This window comes from Elephantulus edwardii, unplaced genomic scaffold (genome assembly GCF_000299155.1).
Source record: "Elephantulus edwardii isolate Elephantulus edwardi_28Jun2011 unplaced genomic scaffold, EleEdw1.0 scaffold00184, whole genome shotgun sequence".
NCBI lineage: Eukaryota > Metazoa > Chordata > Mammalia > Macroscelidea > Macroscelididae > Elephantulus > Elephantulus edwardii.
The window spans coordinates 2,112,771-2,134,035 of NW_006399934.1; the positions used below are offsets into that span (position 1 = coordinate 2,112,771).

At 46.8% G+C, this 21,265-nt stretch overlaps 4 protein-coding genes across 5 annotated transcripts; 2 read left to right on the forward strand and 2 right to left on the reverse strand.

Annotated features, from left to right (window-relative positions):
- Positions 1 to 502: 502 nt before the first annotated feature.
- Positions 503 to 5,825, reverse strand: CSNK2B (casein kinase 2, beta polypeptide). 2 transcript variants are annotated; one of them, XM_006896183.1, is made up of 7 exons: positions 5,708 to 5,825; positions 5,064 to 5,146; positions 3,604 to 3,706; positions 2,932 to 3,047; positions 2,393 to 2,468; positions 2,066 to 2,255; positions 503 to 735 (listed from the first exon to the last, which is right to left on the reverse strand). In XM_006896183.1, exons 2-7 carry the CDS (start codon positions 5,133 to 5,135, stop codon positions 645 to 647), a joined length of 648 nt encoding a protein of 215 aa, XP_006896245.1. In that variant the 5' UTR covers positions 5,136 to 5,146; positions 5,708 to 5,825; the 3' UTR covers positions 503 to 644. The 2 variants fall into 2 exon arrangements, with proteins under 2 accessions (XP_006896245.1, XP_006896246.1); XM_006896184.1 differs by lacking the exon at positions 5,708 to 5,825 and having other exon boundaries at positions 2,066 to 2,246; positions 5,064 to 5,140.
- A 1,856-nt stretch (positions 5,826 to 7,681) lies between these two features.
- GPANK1 (G patch domain and ankyrin repeats 1) lies at positions 7,682 to 10,269 on the forward strand. Its single transcript, XM_006896186.1, has 2 exons — positions 7,682 to 8,310; positions 9,825 to 10,269. The coding sequence occupies exons 1-2, from the start codon at positions 7,682 to 7,684 to the stop codon at positions 10,267 to 10,269; spliced, it is 1,074 nt and encodes a 357-aa protein (XP_006896248.1).
- Positions 10,270 to 14,898: 4,629 nt separating this feature from the next.
- Positions 14,899 to 15,792, forward strand: LOC102856793 (chromosome unknown open reading frame, human C6orf47). Its single transcript, XM_006896187.1, has one exon. The coding sequence runs from the start codon at positions 14,899 to 14,901 to the stop codon at positions 15,790 to 15,792; it is 894 nt and encodes a 297-aa protein (XP_006896249.1).
- An 873-nt stretch (positions 15,793 to 16,665) lies between these two features.
- Positions 16,666 to 18,962, reverse strand: APOM (apolipoprotein M). Its single transcript, XM_006896194.1, has 6 exons — positions 18,826 to 18,962; positions 17,933 to 18,087; positions 17,580 to 17,653; positions 17,387 to 17,485; positions 17,114 to 17,212; positions 16,666 to 16,691 (listed from the first exon to the last, which is right to left on the reverse strand). Exons 1-6 carry the CDS (start codon positions 18,937 to 18,939, stop codon positions 16,666 to 16,668), a joined length of 567 nt encoding a protein of 188 aa, XP_006896256.1. The 5' UTR covers positions 18,940 to 18,962.
- Between the last annotated feature and the right edge of the window lie 2,303 nt (positions 18,963 to 21,265).

Below are 21,265 nucleotides of genomic sequence, written 5' to 3' on the forward strand. Positions count from 1 at the left end.
TCCACTGAGATGCAATTCTGGACTTTGTCCTTCATAAAACTGTTGATTTTAGGGCCATTTCCCCTTTAAAACAGAACAAAAAACAATGGTACTGATCATAACTTTCAGTATAAAAAGACAAGCATAGATAGATGGTCCCTAAGAATTATTTTCCTATGAAATTAATCTTTCTCTGAATCTCTTCCTTATGATTTTGTCCCTCACACTGTCCTAAGAGTCTGTTCTCCACCGCAATCCCAGCGGTACACAGTTCGAATCCACCTGATGCTCTGCTGGAAAAGGAGGGGCAATCTCCTCCTGTATCAGTCAGATCTGATTTGTCAATACGCACACAAAATATAATCCCCCCCCCCAAAAAAAAGTCTGTTCTCCATCAAAAACATCACCAAAGTCCACAGGGCATAATCTGTCGTGGTTTCCAACTGGCAAGTGACCCTAAGGGCTCCAGGATACAACACACTACCCTCCCTTCCCCGATCCCAAGGATTAGCACACTGGCTTGTGGCCTTTTCTTCCACTTTATTTCATATTCCCACCACAGTAATGACTCCTTTAATTTAAACTAAAAACCATAGAGGATTCCTGAAATCATTGCAGCAAAGGAACAGGGGTGTAGAAGACTGAGGGACAGGTAGGATGGAGAATCAGCGAATCGTCTTGACTGGGCTCTTGAAGTTGCTGGCGGCTTGAAGCTGCAGCTGGTAGGCCATCGGGTGGATCTTGAAACCATAGAGCCTGGGCCGGACAGAGGTCAGAGAGGCAGTGGTGTGAGTCATTTGCATTCTTGCCTCCCCACCCAAGTGCCTCCCTAGGTTTTCTCGATGCTAAGGGACATCATTCCCAAACTTATCTACTCAAGACAGCTTTTGTTTGCTTGGCTCCAGTCAACACTCTTGGCACCAGCAGACAGGAAATGAAAAGACGTATTGTAATGGGAAAGTCAGCTGTTAGGGACCTCTCCAAAGTACTGAAGAGTAATGGTGTAACTCTGGAGACTAAGGTGCGCCTGATACAGGCCATGGTCTTTGCAATCACTTGCTACGCATCAGAGAGATGGACAATGACTAGGGAGGATAGAAGGAGAATTGATGCCTTTCAGCTGTGGTGCTGGAAAAGGGTACTGAATATACCATGGACTGCCAAGGAAACAAACAGGTTCATCCTAGAGAGGGTTAAACCAGGCTGCTCCTTGGAGGCAAGGATTCTGATGCTTTGTCTGACATACTTTGGACATGTTGCAAGGAGGGACCAATCCGTGGAGAAGGATGTCATGCCTGGGAGGGTAGAGGAACAGCGCAAGAGAGGAAGACCCTCTACAGGGTGGATTGATTCAGTGACTGGGGTAGTGGAGGCAAGTGTGTCCGAGACAGTGAGATTGGCACAGTATAGAGCAGGGTTTAGGGCTGTCATACACAGGATCGCTAAGAGTCACAGGCGCAATGGCACATAACAATAACAACATCATCTTAAATATCAATTAAAATTCACTTTCTATGGTATTTCATTTCTTGTTTCAATATAAAACTGAACTTCTCCTTTTTACCATCAGAGTAATACTGATGACCCAGGAAAATGAACTGTACTGAATCTAGTAAAAGGCTAAACACCCAAAATAGTGATAATAACAACTAAAAAAACAGTTGCTGTTGAGCTCATTCCTTGGTGATTCATTCAACATGTGGCCTCTTGGAAGCATGTTTCTTTCAAGACGGCCCTAGATGGGTTCAAAGCGGCGGCATTTTTGTTAGCAGAGTGCTTAACTGTTTCCACCATGCAGAGTGAGAATAGTTTATATGATGTTTTAGGCATCAAACCCTGTTCTAAGCAACGTACACATACAAAAGAATCCTACCAGGCAAATACTACCATAATTTTCATTTCATAAATAAGAAACCTGAGACTGAAGGAAATTAAATAACTTCTTGTTCAAGGTCACTTAAAAGCGAGAAACACTGGCCTGCTAGGAGGGTCAGGCATTAATTAAGGGCCATATCCCATCCTCCCTTATATACAGGGGTCTTCCTTCTTTTCTTTGACCCTCAGTGATTCTGTCCCTGATTCCCACCTGGGCACAAACTGGTTGGCAGGTCGCTTGGGCCGGTACTCAGGGTGCACCATGAAGAGCATGTGGGGGAAGCCAGTTCCAAAGTAGGCGCCGTCTGTGTGGTGATGCCTTGATGACTTGGGTGTGTACACGTCCATGCACTTGGGGCAGTAGAGTTTCACCATGGCCTCACCAGGGATGTCTGACAGGCCTGGGAGACAGGAAGATTCAGTCAACTCGGCACCTGGCAACCTGCTTCTAGTATCTGGGCCCCAACTTGTTAAACTGCAAATACTTTTCCGGGAAACTTGCCTATGTCACCCTCCCCTCCCGCTAACCAGCACTCACCGATAGGAAGCATTGGCTGGTTCTCACAGTACACACGGGGACAATAGCCAAAGTCTCCCTGCTGGTACTTTTCCAACTAAAGTGAATAAAATGGAGGGGATTGGTAAATGCAAATGATGAAATGATGATACCCACACAGAGCTGACCCACCCCTTCCTTAGCCCAAGCCATACCACTGTGTCCCTCAACCCTCCTGCCTTTGTCCAGTGGCCCCTTCTTCGGCTCAGATGGGCCCCTCAGACTCTGCTGCCTCCTTCCTCCAGTTAGGCAGGTTGTAGGCCATGGGAGCCATTTGGTCCCTGAAGAACAAGCCCTCTAAAAGAAGTTCCCATCTACAGTCTTGTCTACATTTTAAAAAATAATCCAGTTTAACATAATTCTGAGGTTCTACCTGTCTTCTCATTCCCAGACTAGGTTCTGGGATTCTACCATTCTTCTCAGGTAGACTCCTTAGTAAGGTTGACACATGTGACTTCTCACTGCAGTAACCTGTTCTCTTTATTGCCAGAAGAAATCAAGTGGGAGTAGAGAGGCCTTACCATCTGGGCGATGCCACGGTTGGTAAGGATATAGCGGGCGTGGATCAATCCATACAGCATCTCAGCTGCCTGCTCAATCAGGTCACTCTGGTTGGGGTTGTCTTCCAGCTCTTCATCTGAAATATGACCCAACCCAAACGCAACCATTTGTCATTCAACTGTCCTGAAAATGTTCCACCCACTACTAGTGGCTACCACCTATTCAATTTTCCCACCACCCTCCTTCAGGTCTCACCTTATCCACCAGCTGGGTAATTCAACCTAAGAACTTGAGTCCCTTCAACTCTTAGCAGTTCTACTTCTCTCCACATCTTTCAAGCTCTGTTCCTTTCTCTCCCCCTAAACCCCTTTTCTATACATAAATGCAAAGATGCCAATGAAGGTGGCGCTCTAAACTATAAGATAACGGCTTTTAAAAAAGGGGGGGGGGTAGAAAACAAAATAACCGCAGAAACTAACATTAGAGGATAAAGACAAAAAACAGGTTCAGAGAATATGGGCACATACAGCACATGTCACCAAATGAGGCAAGAGATAGGTGGGGAACCAAAATGAAGGAGATTTTGAATTATTGGACACAAAAAGTCAAACAAACATCTAGACATTCAATAAACAGACTCAAAGAGAGAGTAATAAAGAAAGCAAAATCAAATCAGAGTGAGGGTATCTTACCAGGCTCCAGGTCCAAAATCATGTCTAGAGCTTGTCGATAGTGGGGCACCTGTTCATTGAGGCCCGTGAGGTTGAACTTGTCCTGTATGTAGTCTTCATCCACCTGTCAGGAGATGGAAGTAAAGATGGAAACCAGAAAGAAATCCTAGTCTTTAACTGGATTGATTCTTTTTCCTCAACATAAATGTTTGTTTCCTTCATCTCCCACTCAGCAGAAATAAACATCCCGCCGTCCCAGACATTTTGGCCTTTCTTTTCTAAAAAGAATTCCTCCCTGCAAAGAAAAAAATTTAAGTTTCCTATTCCTACTCCTGTACGTCATCTCTAAGAAGCAACCTTGTCATCTCTTTATGGAAAGGTGGCTCTCTGAAAGAGTTAAGCGGTTGAACAGCCTGGGTTCTGAATGAGGCACTCACAATCCTTTACATAAACATAAAATTCTGCATATAATAAAACATTTTAACATGCAGTATTTCTATCCTATTAATACCCACTAGAGTTATACTGCCCAAAGGCATCTAGCTTGAATCCACCAGATGCTCTATGAAGGAAAAGAGGGGCAATTTCCTCCTGGGTGACTTATAGCCTCTGGAAATCTGCTGGAGGATCCTGACTTGATAACACTAAGTGTGAGTTTAATTAACACCAGAGGCAGTTACTAAGCCATGGGAAAGTCTGCTGTTAGGGATGTCTGCTGTTAGGGACCTCTCCAAAGTGCTGAAGAGCAATGGTGTCTCTCTGGAGACTAAGGTGCATCTGATACACGCCATGGTCTTCGCAATCACCTGTTATGCATCAGAGAGTTGGACAATGACCAAGGAGGATAGAAGGAGAATTGATGCCTTTGAGCTGTGGTGCTGGAGAAGAGTATTGAGAATACCATGGACTGCTAGGAAAACAAACAGATTTGTCCTGGAGAGGGTTAAACCGGGTGGTTCCTTGGAGGCAAGGATTCTGAGGCTCCGTCTAACTTACTTTGGACATGTTGTGAGGAGAGACTGGTCCTTAGAGAGGGACATCATGCTTGGGAGGGTGGAGGGACAGCGCAGGAGAGGAAGGCCCTCTATGAGGTGGATTGATTCAGTGACTGGGATAATTGGGATGGGAGTGTCAGAGACAGTGCGATTGGCACAGGACAGAGCGGAGTTTAGGGCTGTTGTACACAGGGTCGCTATGAGTCGCAGGCGACTCGACGGCACATAACAACATAAGAGAAAGGATATAGATAAACTTTTCCAACACCACACTGGAGGGCTGAAAAGGCCTGAGACTTGAGCCCTAGTCTTATCACTTCACTACATGTTAGTGGGAGATACTTAAAGGATTTTTTCTCAATTACAGTGGGGTGTGTTTCCACAGAAGCATGTAAGAAAACTATGTGAAAGGTGAGTATGCAGAAGATTTTCTGGGTCACAACAACTATAAGGATGTGCAAATAAGTACGGACATTAAGAACTCACTTCACAGAAGAATTCATTGCCACGGAGCCCACAGAACCAGGAAATCCAGGACACCTCCTCTGAACTGCTCATCTTCACGTCTGCTGTAAAAACAAGGGGTGTAAACCAATCTGGTGACCCAGGACTTTCCCTCCCTCCTCCTACACTGCTCCCTCCAAACACAGAATTTGGAGCGAGGTCTTCTTAAGGGATCCCAAGATCCAGAGCACCCCCCTCCAATGTACTGTCTATTAGTAAGAAGATCTAAATAACCAGCAACATCCTTGGCGTTGCTGACGGGCAGGCCCTTCTCCCCTTCCACCTCCTGGTGTTGTCAACTCCAGCAGGGCGGTCGGCCCTCAGCTCTGGCTCCCTACCAATGTAAAGCTCTCTTAAGTTTCCAGCGCCTTTCTCAAACGTTCCTAAGTTTATCCGTTGCGGGCAAGAGCTCAACCCCTTCTCTTCTCACGGCCGGGGGTGGGAAGTGGTGGGTGGTTGTCACGTCCCAAGAGGCGGCACGTTCCACCTCTGCCTCTCAAGACGCCCCCTCCATCTCAGTGCCGGACCGGGTCACTTCCTTCCCCGCCCCCACAGAAGCGTAGAGACCCCATGTGCAGAGAACCAAAAGCGTAGGAAACTCAAGGCGGCGGCGACCTCAGACTCACCCGCTGTACAGGGTCCGGGACTGGGGCGGGGAGGGGAGTAGCTGCTTCCAAGGAGCAACAGCGACAGCTACAACCAAGGCCGTGGACCCGACCGCGGCAGGCGAAGCGCGGTGGGGGGGAGGGGGAGTGGAAATCGGGGTGGGGAGGGAATAGGGCAACACGCACGCGCAGAGGGGGCGAGCGCCGCGGAGTACGCCGGGAAATAAAGTACGCCGGCTAAGGCGAAGCTGGTGAGCCGAGGCAAAAGCGAACTACGAATCCCAAGATGACGCGCACACGACCAGAGTTCCTAGGGCCCGCGAGGAAGCCGCTCGAGGGCGGAGCGCGATGCGCGGGCGTGCACCACAGGAAGCAGACGTTGTACCACTTCCGGGGCAAAGGGACCTGGGAAATACAGTCCTGTGCTCCTAGGAAAGAGCGGCTGAAAAGGGGCGGGGAAAAGAGGCAGCCAGTCTGGACTCCAGCACCCGTTGGTTCCTTCTTACTGCTCAGTTCTCAGCGCAACCCCACTCTTGTTCATTGAAAACTAACACGCGAGTGGGTTGCGCCGTTTGCAGAAAAACAATTATTGGTTTGCCCAGCCCGTGAGTCTTTATCGCCTCGTAGGTCCTAATCAAATTCACCCCTGGTACTTGCCCTTTCCCCAGAGACTCCACATTTCACCCCGGGCCCGGTAACCTTGAGGCGGGGCTGAGAGACCTAGATGCTGGACTGTGACTTAAGAACCAGGCGTCCCAGTGCGCTGACCTGAAGTGGCACCAGTCATTCTGGCGTTTGCTCCCTTGCACGTTTCCATATCCTCTTAGGGCTTGAATGGGACCTTCTGTTGCGGGCTCTAAGTGTGACCTTCGAACTCTGGCCACAAGTAAGATACGCGTGAGGGGCTGCGTGATATTATTTCATTTTACAGCTTCTCGGCATTCCAGATTCCCCTCGTCCTCAGGACCTTACTTAACCCAGAGAATGGTACCCTAGCTCCAGAAAATGAGCTTGGAGCGAGAGAGGGACGAATCTTGAGAGAAGCGAAGGGCATTGTGGGGCGTTATGTAAAAACAGGACCCCAACTGACAGCTATATCTCAACCCTCGCGCCACCTTTCAATACGCGGCTCTTTCAATACATTTTTTAAAAGAATTCAGGGCGGGAAACGTAACAGGGTACTTTGCGCATGCCCGTACTTTGAACTGATGGTAGGGGGCGGTGCTCTTTCCTGGGACGCTTGCGTCTTCGCGTCACATGACTGATGAGTGGCTAATCTCTTTTTTTAGGGGTAGCGCCATTTTGCCGTACGGAAGCTGCAATGACGCCTAGGCGGAGCCTCTTTCACAGATCTGCTTCCGGAGAAAGATCCAAAGACAGAACCTTAAAAAAGGAGCGAGAAAGAGTCAAAGGACCAGTTTATTTTCAGTCTTAATGGTATGTCGTACAGTGTGGCAAAGAGAGACTCTCTCATTGCGATCGAACTGGACTAGATTGATAGCTGAGCTTCCAGCGTGGTGGTGTTGGAGGCTGTAAATCTCACCGGAGGAGATTGCCCATCTTTGTCTCGCCGAACGGCTGGTAGATTCGAACCATCAGCGAGACGCTCCTTTTGAATTAACAGCAAAATTCTCTAGGGACAAAGCCACCAGAGCTCGAGCGAAGAGTCAGTCACTCATTCTTTTTATTTGAGAGCGGGGAAGAGGAACCAGACTGTAAGACCCCTGGGTGACTCTCGTAGACTTTTCGTTTTTGATAGTTAGCAAAAATTAAGTTTGTTATTGTAGGTTTTTCTTTTTTTATGTCTGCCAAATAATTAAGTCGTGAGATCACATGTTGGTTGAGAAGGGGGGTCTTTGATTGTACGACTACTTTCCCCCATTTTGTCAGCCTCCTGGAAGTGGATCTGGTCCCTGCCGGAGCCTTCTGGGGAGTTGCTTACTTGTGTCAGCCTTCCCTTGCCCAATCACATTTTCTCAGCTAATCCCAAAAGCCATGTCCAAGCCCTCCCTCATCACCTTTACTCCAGCCAGAGATTCTAATGACCTCTGGAAAGATGGTCAGCAACAACGGCAGCCCCAGTTTGAGGAGGTGGAACCTGCCTTGGATGGGTCTGCAATCCGAGCTTTCTATGAGTCTTTGATTTCTGAGGAGAACAACTCCACTGAGCCCCAGAGATCACAGTCAGAGCCCGCCAGGAAGATAAAAAGGAAGAAAAGAAGACTGAGGAGGGAGGTTGCAGCAGAAGCAGTGACAGCAGCAGCATCAGAGGGATATGGACAAGAATCCCTTGAGGCAGAGGACAAGATGACCAACTGCATACTGAGGGCAGCTCAGGAGGGTGACCTGGCAGAACTCAGAAGACTGTTGGAGCCCCGAGAGGCTGGAGGAGCTGGAGGAAATATCAATACGCGGGATACCTTCTGGTGGACGCCCCTGATGTGTGCTGCACAAGCAGGCCAGGGAGCAGCTGTGCAGTATCTTCTGGGCCGAGGAGCTGCCTGGGTGGGAGTCTGTGAGCTGGGTGGCCGGGATGCTGCCCAGTTGGCCGAAGAAGCAGGCTTTCCTGAAGTGGCCCGTATGGTCAGGGAGAGCCATGGAGAGATAAGAAGCCCCACGAGCCGGTAAGGAGGTCTTACCCTACACCTTTCAATGTATTTAGCACTTTAAAGTCACTCTGCACCACAAGCCCCAGAAAATAGCTGAGAGGCTCCATCCCAACTCCAGTGTAGTTTTTGATAAGGCAACATCGTAGTATAGTTAAAGGGATGATGATTGCATCCATTTGAATCCAGATTCCTCTTACTTGGGCAAATAACAGCTAAGTACCTCAGTTTCCACATCTGGGATGTGGAGGGTGATATTACTTGTTTTTGTTGTTGTTGAGTACCATCTGAACTGGCCCACAGTTGACCCTTTGATGGGTTTTCAGAGGCAATTAATCGCATGGAGGAGACTGCCAATCCTCCTCCTGTGGAAGAGAACTGCATGCCTCCAGCTGTGCAGTGCAGCCTATTGCCATAGGCCACCAGGTTTAGAGGTTGTGAATCCTATGGGAGGATATTGTTTGTCTGTCTCTGTTAGGTTGTTAATATATCCAAAATGCTAAAAGTGGTGCTTGTCACCTTGTTAGTTACCATAAAGTCAGTTCCAGCTCATGTGACCATGTGGAGAAGAACTACCCTATAAAGTTTTGGGGTTTTTTTAACCCTATAAGGTTTAGTTTGCTTGGCTCCATAGTCAACAGTCTTGGCACCAGCAGCCAGGAAATTAAAAGGCGCATTGCCATGGGAAAGTCTGCTGTTAGGGACCTCTCCAAAGTACTGAAGAGCAATGGTGTCTCTCTGGAGACTAAGGTGAGTCTGATACAGGCCATGGTCTTCGCAATCACCTGTTATGCATCAGAGAGTTGGACAATGACCAAGGAGGATAGAAGGAGAATTGATGCCTTTGAGCTGTGGTGCTGGAGAAGAGTATTGAGAATACCATGGACTGCTAGGAAAACAAACAGATTTGTCCTGGAAAGGGTTAAACCGGGTGGCTCCTTGGAGGCAAGGATTCTGAGGCTCCGTCTAACATACTTTGGACATGTTGTGAGGAGAAACCCGTCCTTAGAGAGGGACATCATGCTTGGGAGGATGGAGGGACAGCACAGGAGAGGAAGGCCCTCTATGAGGTGGATTGATTCAGTGACTGGGATAATTGGGATGGGAGTGTCAGAGACAGTGCGATTGGCACAGGACAGAGTGGAGTTTAGGGCTGTTGTACATAGGGTCGCTATGAGTCGCAAGCGACTCGACGGCACATAACAACAACAACAATAAGGTTTTTAAGAAACAGGTCTTTTAGAAACAGATTTTAAGATTTTTTTAGAAACAGATTGCCTGACCTGTCTTCCTTATGCCTGTGAGAGGGATCAAACTACTAACTTTTTCAATAATGAAGGAGTAATTAACAATTTACTGTCACCAAGGACTCCTCTGTCACATAGTAAGTGCTATCAACTGAAATAATTGTTAACATCACTTCTCCCATCCATTTCCCTTTAAGTTCCATGCTAAGTGGAGAGGAAGGCAATTTGTTCCTTAGCTGAAGGACTGAATACCTTGACCCATAACTCCTTTTCTTTCTTCTGCAGACCCCACTCTCGCACACCACAGTATTGTGAGACCTGTGATACCCACTTTCAAGATGCCAACCATCACACATCCACTGCTCATCTGCTTTCACTGTCCCAGGCTCCATGGCCCCCCAGCCTACCTCCTGGGGTGCCTTCCTCCAGCCCAGGCTTCAAGTTGTTGCTGAGAGGGGGCTGGGAGCCAGGAATGGGGCTAGGACCTCGAGGTGAAGGTCGTGCAAACCCTATCCCCACCATCCTTAAGAGGGACCAGGAGGGACTTGGTTATAGATCAGCTCCGCAGCCCCGAATCACACACTTCCAGGCTTTGGATACCCGGGCTGTGGCTGGGAGAAAGCGAACCCCTCGGTTGACCACCCTGACCCAAAGAGAAGAGAGAAGGCAAGAAGAGAAGAGCAGGGCTTGGGAGCGAGATCTCAGGACATACATGAACCTTGATTTCTGACCTCTGTGAGGACTGATCCTGATGCTGGCCAGTGACTGGAGTACTTTGGCCTCTCTACTCCCTGAAGAAGTACCAGACACTCAAGAGTTTGGTGTTTTAGGGGAGCTCTGGTGGCCTAGTGGCAAGAAGCTGCAACTACAATCCCAGAGGTGCACAGTTCTAATCCACCAGATGCTCTGCCGGGGAAGGAGGGGCAATCTCCTCCTGTACCAGTCAGATCTGATTTGACGGTACATGCACACAAAAATAATAAAATAAAAAAAAATTAAAAAAAAATAGTTTGGTGTTTTGTTTTTTAATAACAAGCAGTTGTGGTTTTGCAGTCCAATACTTCAAAAAAATGAACTTTAAACTTGCGCCTGTATGTGCCCTGACTTGACCTACCCAGTCCAAGACCACCCACCCTTGCTTACCTCTCCTGTCTGGGGGGAGAAAGGGCACATATTGGAGGTGCCTATAAGTGTCTCATCTATGCTAGGTGTGTATACTGGAAATACAGAGTAAAGACCCTCAAGTTTTGCCTAGTGGGTTCTGCCTTTTGAGAGGGAGAGGCTAAGAGTTGACAAATAAATTAATCTTCGCCCTCTTTTATCGTCTCATTTTTCTGGAAGGTATGATGGGTTAGCAAAGTGAAGATTAGGGGGCTACGTTAGCAAGGCTCATCAGAGCCATAAGGAGCAGCCAGTCTCAGGTGGCATGACAGGGTCTTCACTTCGAGGCCTAAATCCTGCCAAGAATGTTCAGGTAGTACCAAATTCCCTGACCCAGGAGCTAGTTTTGCTCCATGCAAGTTTCATGAACATTCCAGCCAATTAATATACTGTGTATGAATGATATGAATAAGACATTTCCAACCTTCAGTGAACCCAACAGCTGTAGAAAGAGATAGTCCTGTGGTCAGTTATCAGAATGTATGCTAATACAGGGGTGGTGGCAATCAGAGAGATAAGAGTGGGTCATTCTTGCAGAATCCAGTGTAGTAAAGGGCTCAGATTTTTTTTTTAAATTTATTACTATTTTACAACCAGGAGAAGATAACGTAGATGAATGGGATCTTCTAAGACTCAGATCCCTATGCACATCCAAACACTTCTCCAACAGGGTAAAAAGGGAAGCCACTGACTGGGAAAAAGTATTTGGTAATAACATATCAGATAAGGGACTTATATCCAGAATTTATGACATACGTGAGCACCACAACAAGATAAAGGTGAATAACCCAGTAGAAAAATGGGCACAGGATATGAACAGGCACTTCACCAAAGACAACATTCAGATGACTAACAAGCACATGAAGAAATGCTCAAAATCCCTAGCCCTAAGAGAGATGCAAATTAAAACAACTATGAGATATCATCTCACCCCAGTCAAAATAGCAAAATTTAACAGAACAGCAAGCAACAAATGCTGGCGAGGTTGTGGAGAAACTGGAACCCTGATTCACTGTTGGTGGGAGTGTAAAATGGTGCAACCCCTGTGGAAAGCAGTATGGCGCTTTCTCAAAAAGTTGCAAATAGAGATACCATTTGACCCAGCAATTCCACTACTGGGAATATACTCCAAAGAGACCATAGCTGACATCCAAGCAGATATATGCACACCCATGTTTATTGCAGCTTTGTTCACAATAGCAAGGAGTTGGAAACAACCTAAGTGCCCATCAACAAACGAATGGCTAGAGAAGCTGTGGTATATTCGCACAATGGAATACTATGCTGCATTGAAAAACAAGGAACTCATGCAATATTATTCAAAATGGTTGACTCGAGAACATTATGCTGAGTGAAATATCCCAGTCACAAAAGGACAAATATTGCATGATGCCACTGTTGTAGAATGGGACTAACCTCAGGGTTGGGGAGAGACTGAGTAAGATGGGTTCAATAATGTATACTGCACTGAAACAGGAGGGAGAAAACTGTTTAAAAGAGATATGTGACTAGGTATTTCTGTCATGACAGGAGTCTAGAGCAATGGCTACATGGTGGAGGGGACCTGGGGGAGGGTTTGTAAAACAATGAAAGAATCTTTTACTTTTCCATAATTTTTGACTCATGTACTTTTAACTTGTTAGTTAAATTTGTGTCTTCTAGGTTGCAACACCCCCATGATACATCTTCAAGGATATGAACATGTATGGCCAAGCACAATCAATAAGAATGCATCTAAATTCCAAAATCAATCTCCATAATAGTCTATGTGTTTTCTACTGCCAAAGGGGCCCTTTAGAGTAGTGAGAGAAGATCTTCACCATGAAACCCACAGCATCCCTTTTCAGCAGGAAGTAGCTAAGAGAATATGCCATCCCCTTTTCCTTATGAATCAGGGTGAAGTCTCTCTCAGGGAGGAGTGATAGGGAATGGCAAGGGACACACTGACAAAGGAGATTAATCAGAACTGGCTTTGACAAGCACTGTGGCAATTGGACAATTAAAACAGACATTCAGAGGGCGGGGGAAGAAGAACAAACTGGGGAGGAGGGTAGAGAGAACGGTGCAGCAATGAAGGAATGAAAACCCAAAATCCCTGTAAATGTTCATTAAAACTAATAAAATTTAATAATAAAAAAAGAAAAAATTATTAGTATTTTTATTCAGAGTTACAATCTTTATCACTTCAAGAACTCCATTTCAGAACATTCCATGAATGTTGGCTTACCAAAAAAAAAGCAAGTTGTCAATGATTTATAATAAGGAATACACAATAAATTATATTTACATGCAATGACTACACTATCACGCAGGATAAAAAAAGTATATACATGTTTAAAGATTTACATTTTTATATACATTTCATCAAGTTAAAAAATTCTCTGTACAAAATCTAAAGTGTGTGGAGCATATATCCCCATCCTTACGGATGAATAACCACATAGATAGGCTTAAAACTAGCACACTACAAGCACCTTTTTCCTTAGGACATATTCAATCTTGGCACCCATTCACTAATACCATTTCTGAAACATAAATTACAAAAAGAAGTAAAACGCAGACATTCTTTTAGAAGAAAATCAGATAAGATATTCTACAACATTTATCAATGCCATAGTTACCTAGTTCTGTTCCACTTCCCGTACTGCTTTTGTACAGGCGCATGCAAAACTAGCAGATTATGAATTGTTTTAATAACACATCAAAATAATACTACAGTCTGACAATACTAAAACATTAGGAATGCAAATATCTAAGAGCCTGTCAATGAGGCTCTGAGATTTCTAACTGTTGAGCTTGCCACTGGATGGGAACTGTGGCCAGAACTTTGGCTTCCCAACTTGGGGTTCTTAATTTCACTTCCTGAAACCTCCTGAGGGCAGGAAGTACATCTTATTTTTCCCGCTCTTTCCCAAGTCCTGCTCTTAACAGGTGAAAATAAAGAATTCAATATTGTCATCCAAGGAGTCCTGAATGCATTAATGCATCTGGCTGCTAACTGAATAAAGGTCAGCTCTGAAGGGAGGGAGATTTACAGACTCAGAAGCCCTGTGGAGGGTTACTATGAGAACCGACTCAGGAGGTGGAATGTTATATTCAGGGAGTAAAATCTGCGATAGGAAAAGGCTACTCAAGTCCAAGACTCCCCTTTTCCTGGAAAAGTCTTTCAGGAAGTCAGGAATAGGAAGGGAATCTGGCAAAGGGAGGAGCTGGAGTGGGGAGCAGTGGTGCAGAAAAGGCGTCAAAGACAGGCACTAGCCCTTGTCTGAGTTTAGTGAATGCTGGGCGGTGGAAATGGAGAACTGGACCTCCAGGACACTGGGGTGAGCACGAAAGGCGGGTGCTGAAGGGGCGTGGGGTAGTGAGGACGGTCTATTAACAAGGTCCGCCCAACAAGCTGCTGGCTCCGCCCCCGTTTCTCCCTCCGGTGCCGGTGCAGCTGCTTCCGGGCTCTGCGGCGGCCAGTGGCTCGGCGAGGCCGCGGCCCAATGCTGGGACTCTGACGGACAGCTGCCCAGAACGCTCAGTCGTCTGGGTCCTCACGCAGGGCTGCGCTGTACCCCTGCGGCCCGAATCACCGAGGACATCTCCAGCCTGACCTTGGGGAGGCCGCATCTCGTCTGCGCGCTCGAGGACTATAGAAGCTACTTCGTAGGATAGTCTTCTGTATCAAAAGACGAACGCTGCTGGCTAGAGTTAGCTGGGCACCCCTTCCTCCAGCGTACATCCTGTTCCTTGAAATTTCCCAGGACAGCAGTTCGACTTCCTCGATCCAGGAGTACTTAGGACCCGGGGCCACCTTCTTGTATGGAGCACCGCCTCCCCAGTTTCTGGGGCACCTTGGGGCGTGGCCTTGGTGAGTGAAACTTGGGGTGCTGCCTGCTGGGAAGACGATCCAGGGAGGACACCTTCTAAGAGTGACCCAGGCCTCCATCAGATCCTGAGATTCTTGTGTGTGTGTGTGGAAGGGGTGAACAAACTTGGATGTGTCTGCCTTCATTACGAAAAGTGAAAAGGAACCTACATGGCCACCCCCTGCCACACTCGAGGCTGCATGACCATCAGGGAAGTGGGGAGCCACTTCTGAATTCAGAATAAGACATCATCACCACGCAGGATTCTGTTATTCAGACCCCACCTGAGTTTGAGCAGTGCCAGGAATCAGGCCGGAGTTTGGGGGTTCACTAAGCATCCAACCATGTTTCTGCGACGACTAAGTAGCTGGCTGCCTCACCCCTGGGGCCGCCGGAAACCAGTGAAGCCTGACTCTGCTACCACGGAATCCAGATTGATGGATAGCTCCCCAGAGAATTCAGGGAGTGACTGGGACAGTGCTCCAGAAACTATGGGAGATGTGGGGCCTCCCAAAGCCAAAGACTCAGGGATACAAAGGAGCTCTAGGACTGCTCCAGAACCAAGTAGGGGTCCCCCAGTCACTCAAAGGGGGAGCAGAAGAACGGATTCCCTCCAATTGAACAAGGCTGTCTCTGGTGATGAAGAGTCTGGGAGACTATTGGCTGGAGGGGCTGTTGCCACTCTGGGACAGGATCCTGTCGCCTCAGACAGTGCCAGGAGAATCGGGGTGCCCCTTGAAGGAGGACTGAGCTCCCTTGGGTCTGAAGCTTCAGTGGAGAAGCCAGGCCGGCATCAGAAGCTGCTCGACTGGCTGCGGGGGGATTCAGGTGGTGGCACAGGGACACCCCCATCATACCTGGTAGGCTCAGAGGAGCGTCTGCAGATCTCTACCAACCTGACCTTGCACCTGCTGGAACTCCTGGCCTCAGCCTTGCTGGGGTTGTGCTCGAGGCCACTGCGGGTAGCCTTGGATGCCTTGGGCCTTCGAGGGCCAGTGGGTCTCTGGCTGCATGGGCTGCTGTCCTTCCTAGCTGCCCTGCATGGGCTGCATGCTGTGCTAAGCCTCCTTACCGCCCACCCCCTACACTTTGCCTGCCTTTTTGGCCTCCTGCAAGCTCTGGTGCTGGCTGTCAGCCTCCGGGCACCCAATGGGGAAGAAGCAGCCACTGACCAGGAGAGTGAGAAGTTGAGGAAGGAGGGTGAGGAACAGCGGGTAGACGTAAGAAAGGGGCTATGATTGTTGGTGGAGTGTGACCCAGCCTCACTTACATTGTCGTGGGGACAAGTGGTGAAGATAGTGTGGCCTTCAGGAGGAGAATTGGGGGTTATGACCCAGATTGGGAGCATAGAGACCTCAGGGATGTGGGCGAAACCCAGGGCATGGGAGCGGAGCGCAGGGCCCTCCTTCACAGGAGAGAATAGAGCTGCTTTAGAGTGTCTGTTTTTGTAGTTCATAGAAACATTCTCCTTGTCTTCACCAGCTGTTGTCACTTTTTGCTTTTACATTTTTTCATTTAAAAAGGGGAGGGAAATAAATATTACAGGGTTCTTCCTACCTTTCATTAAGTTCCCAAAGATGGAGGAGACTAGAGGCAAGACAGACTGCTGGGATAAGAGGATAGATAGTTGGGATACTCAAGGGATCTCCTGGTGGACGGGGGGCTGGGGGCTCTGGCTGCTGGGCGAGTTTTCAGGAGGACATAGGAGGTGTTCATGAGGGCCCGAGGGCAGAGGGAACAAGGATAGTGCAAGCTGGTTAGAGAGGCATGGTAGTGAGGCACCGGAGCTTGCAGTCCCACTGGGAGACTAGGGGGTTTGCTCACTCAGCAATAAATAACTGTGTCACACCCAATCCTAAATATACCACTACAAAGTGAGAGTTGCCACAACTCAGTGTCCTTCCTGATGTCGTTCAGCTGGGGATTTAGTGGGAGTGCTAACTAACATGGGGAGAGTAGGAATTGTATCTGGAGAAAACTTTTCAGAATAAAGACTGAAAAACATCTTTATTGGTCTTGAAAAAGAATGTGGAGGCTCAAGCTAGTCTCCTCTCACACACCACCATCACAGCTCCCATGATACCCATCTAGGGCACAGATGAAGTTACATGTCAGTTACTGGACACTTCGCAAGCATCTAGCAGGATGGACATAATATGCAAAGATAGAAAAGGGAAAAAACAGGAAAATAAGCAAAGTTGGTGGTAATGGCGAGGAAGAATGTATTCCTTTATTTTGCCATGTTCCTTTTTTCCAAAAAGGGATGTCTGAGACCTTTTTGTTTCCCTTCCACTTCTGATCCTTCACCCATGCTTCAGCAACCACTCTTTTGAGTAGCTGAGAGCTTAGTCTTGCTTACTCAGGTGACATCACAGCCTTTTGGCACAAACCTCTGGTGCCTTTGTAGCCAATGACACAAATTAGAGTGCCAACATAGGCATTCTGGTGATGTCAGCTTTGGCTATATCCTTTTATGACATCACATAAGCCCCTTCCATCCAACATTCCCAGACACTTGCTCAGTTTTAGCCTTCTACTGTGAGACCTTGATTCTCTCACCTTGGTTCCTGGGAGTCCGTAAGAAAGCCTTGGAATTCAGACAGGAGGTCAGGAGCTGGAATTCTTCTACACATTTTTCAGGAGGGTGTGGTGATCTATCTGGAAGGGCAGAGCAGAGGTAGGCTAGCTAAGCCCCTGCACCTCAGGACAGGCTCTGGTGAGGGCTTCATGAAAGTACTCAGCCCTCCCTGGGATGATGTCATAGGGCTGAGTTAGAGGCCCTTCTGCCCTCTTCTTTCCCTCCCACTTTTGCTGCTTTGCATTCCCACTCACTATAAAGGAGAAAACGCTGATAACCGTGGCCCATCTCTTTCAGCATGATTCCACCTGGACATGAACTAGAGAAGAGCTCAGTCTTCATGTCAGGGCGGCCTGCAAGGGTAGGTGGGGAGAAGAGTAGAGGGAAGGCATTCAAAACCGAGCAAGCCCAGGGGCCTGGGGAGGGTGAGGTCTTGAGGAAACCAACCTTCAGTTCTGAGATCGGTGCCCTCCTTGGTTAGGTGGTAGGTCCATTTCCGGGGCACACACATCCCATTTTTCCTGCAGAGGTATGGTGTCATGGAGGAAAGACTGAGTGACCCCAAGCCACACCGAATCAGTCTCCCATCTTATTCTTCCTTGAAGCTGGATCTCCTTGAGTTTCATACTACCTAGGCAGGGTTAGGCCCATCTCTTTCCCTCCAGAGGAAAATTAATGGAACTTTTAAATCAAGTGGGCCAAGGGCAGTGGATATATCAACAAGAACACAGGTCCTAGGGATGAGTGCTCACACCTTGGTCAGAGCCTGCACCTTATGGTGCTTCTGCTTCATCACTCACGTGCGAATGGTAGCACGAAGCTGGAGCTGCAGTGGGGTAGAGCCAGCAGCCATGTTGAAGACAATGTTGTCCACAAAGTCAAAAGTTGCCAACTCTTCCTTGGTGGGAGCTGCCCCTGCGATGAAGTACCACTGGCCCAGGTGGGACTCTGAAAACTGGAGGCAATGAAGGAAGCAAAGAGGGTGGGTTTCATCACAGGCTCCATCCATCCTCTTCATCAGAAAGCATGAGAAGGCTTCAGAATGGGAGGTGCTGGCTGCTCTCCTATTTCCAATTAGGGAATATCTCTCTCTTTTTTTCGTAGTATATTTACAAAATTCAAATACATTGTTTTTCACACCAGTTCCTTCCCATTTCCCTTAACTTGCCCACCCATCAAATTTTGTGGCCCCATTATTAATTCTCCCACCCCCCACATCTTCACCTCTCTGCTTCCACCCTCCCCTACCTTGGATCCTCATACTCATTCTACAATAATGGTTTTATACATGGAATGTCTCTCCGAGAGAAAAACCATCAATTACTTTTCTTCTCCGATACCCCTCAAGCAACCTGGCTAACTTAGCCCACCCCTAATTTGGCCATCTCTCTACACTGATGATTATAGCCTTAGTAATGTCTTTATTGCTTTAGTCATTGTAACATTCACATCGTCCTCTTACTACTTACTCTTTTCCTGTTGTGGCTTCTAGTCATCTTTTTTTTTTTTTTAATTTTTTTATTTTTATTTTGTGTGCGTGTACCGTCAAATCAGATCTGACTGGTACAGGAGGATATTGCGCCTCCTTCTCCGGCAGAGCATCTGGTGGATTCGAAACTTCTAGTCATCTTATGCCACCCACCTAGTTTCCTCAGAACCTTCACCATAGGCATCACTCATTCCCAGTCCATACCTCTTTCCCATCCTTTCCTAGGGTTGTCAGTTGACTGTGCTCAGGGCACTGAGAGATGGAGTTAAGGAGAATGCCATAGAGGTAGAGCAGAGCTGCCCAAACTTGGTGGAACATCTTCAGGCAGAAGGAAGCCAATGCCCTGTATGGAGAGACTGGTGCCTTAACTGCTCTTTCTCCTAGTGGCAGCTCAGTGCACTCTATTTCCAGCCCCCTTGCCTTGACTCTTGACCCTTTTACCTGCTAATGAGTAACTTCAACCTTGTTTTCCAACTGAAGCCTGGATTACATATAGAGTTTGGACCTTCCTCCCCCTTTGGATGCAACCACTCCACAATATACCCTGGCATGTCAAGGGTCTCTGAGGAGTTGAAAGAACTGGGATTTTCAACTCATATCTGGGCCAGATAACATCTTTGCTTTGCAGCATTGAAGGGAGGTTACTTGATCAAGTCTCATTCCTTCTCTTAGCAAATTTTGAGCCCCAGCTTTTTGCCAGGAACTAACTTAAGCCCTGAGGACATAAGGATGAGTAAGATAAGAGTTCCTGGCCTTGAAGAAGTCCAGGGAAACCCAGCTTTGTAAATAAATCATTGCAATGTAAGTACTTAACAGCAGATAAAAACCAACCAGGTGATGGTGGGAGGCTTTCTCTTTGAGACAATTTTTAATTGGGGAAACCGTTTACCCTTGGAAGTTTGCTGATTAAGTTAGTTCAATTCAGCACTCAGTGCTAAGCAAGACCTACATAAGGTAGGGGCTAAAAGGAGTGACTTTGGCGTTAAAAGTCTTGGTTCAAACCCCAATTTCCTTAGTCTTTCTGCCTGTTTCTTCACCTGCAAAATGGAAAAACTTTAATAAGATTAATTAAGACATTTGACAAGATAAAGGTATATATTCACTGGTAAGAGTAATGTTTGCAAAGAACTTATTAGTTTCCCATGGGTAATAAGTTTTATCAATAAAAGGTAAGGAAACAAATGCTGTCAAGAGGCAGTAATTACATAGTGCAGATAGTGTGTAATTGGAGGTGGGGATTTCTTACTATAACACAGATTGAGGAAAATATTTGTCCAGAGAGGCGAGGCTTTCAATTTAGTTAAAAAACAAACACAATCTGTGGATATATGAGTGTACATCGTACTATTCTCCTTGGATGTTTGAAAATTTTTTTAATTTGAAAATATTTGGGGTTTGTTTTTGTTATGTGCCATCGAGTCACTGACAACTCATAGCGACCCTATGTACAACGGCCCTAAAGCCTACTCTATCCTGTGCCAATCTTATTGTCTCTGACACACCTACCATAATTTTCCCAGTCACTGAATCAATTCATCTCATTGACGGTCTTCCTCTCTTGTGCTGTCCCTTCACCCTTCCAAGCATGATGTACCTCTCCAAGGACTGGTTCCTCCTTGCAATATGACCAAAGTTCTGTCAGACGAAGCCTCAGAATCCTTGCCTCCAAGGAGCAGCCTGATTTTACACTCTCCAGGACGAACCTATTTGTTCTCTTGGCAGTCCATGGCATATTCAATACTCTTCTCCAGCACCACAGCTCAATTCTCTATCATTCCTAGTTATAGTCCAGTTTTCTGACGCATAGCAAGTAATTGTGAAGACTATAGCCTGAATCAGGTGCACTTTAGTCTTCAGACTGACAGCATTGTTTTTCAGTTCTCTGGAGAGGTCCCTGACAGCAGACTTTCCTAATGGGATTCATCTTTTGATTTCCTGGCTTCTGGTACCAAGAGTGTTGATTGTGGAGCCAAGCAAACTGAAGTTGTTAACCATCTCAATCTCTTCACCATCCATCATGATTCTTCCAATCAGCCCAGTGGTGTGAATCTTTGTGTTCTTGATAGTGAGCTTCAATCCATAGTGAAGGCTGCAAAAACAACTAAAACAGTACATCAACACAGAACTGCTAGATGTTTAGAAGAGGCCTTGGTACTAGCGATAGTAATAGCAAATGTTAGATGAATTTTGGCTGAAAACAGTACCAGAGGAATGTGTTGACTATGCAAAGGCATTTGACTGTGTGGTTCACAACAAACTGTGGCTGACTCAGAAGGATGGGAATCCCACAACACTTAATTGTGCTTATGCACAATCTGTACTTGGACCAGGAGGCAGTCATCAGAACAGAGCAAGGAAAACACTGCACGGTTCAAAATCGGGAAGCGTATACACTAGGGATGTGTCTTATCTCCATATATTTGGGTAGCAAAGTGGACAGTTTTGCTACTTAGTGTTGGTGAATTCAACTATAAATAAAACAGATGCTGACAATCTTAAATATGACAGCAGTATATAATAGTTTTAATATAGTGTCTAATACAAAGCAAGTGTCACTACATCACCAGACAAGTGCTTATTAAGACTTTTCACGGGGACTTGGTATGTAAAAGCTGTCTCTTGAGCAGTTCCTAAGGCAAGCATA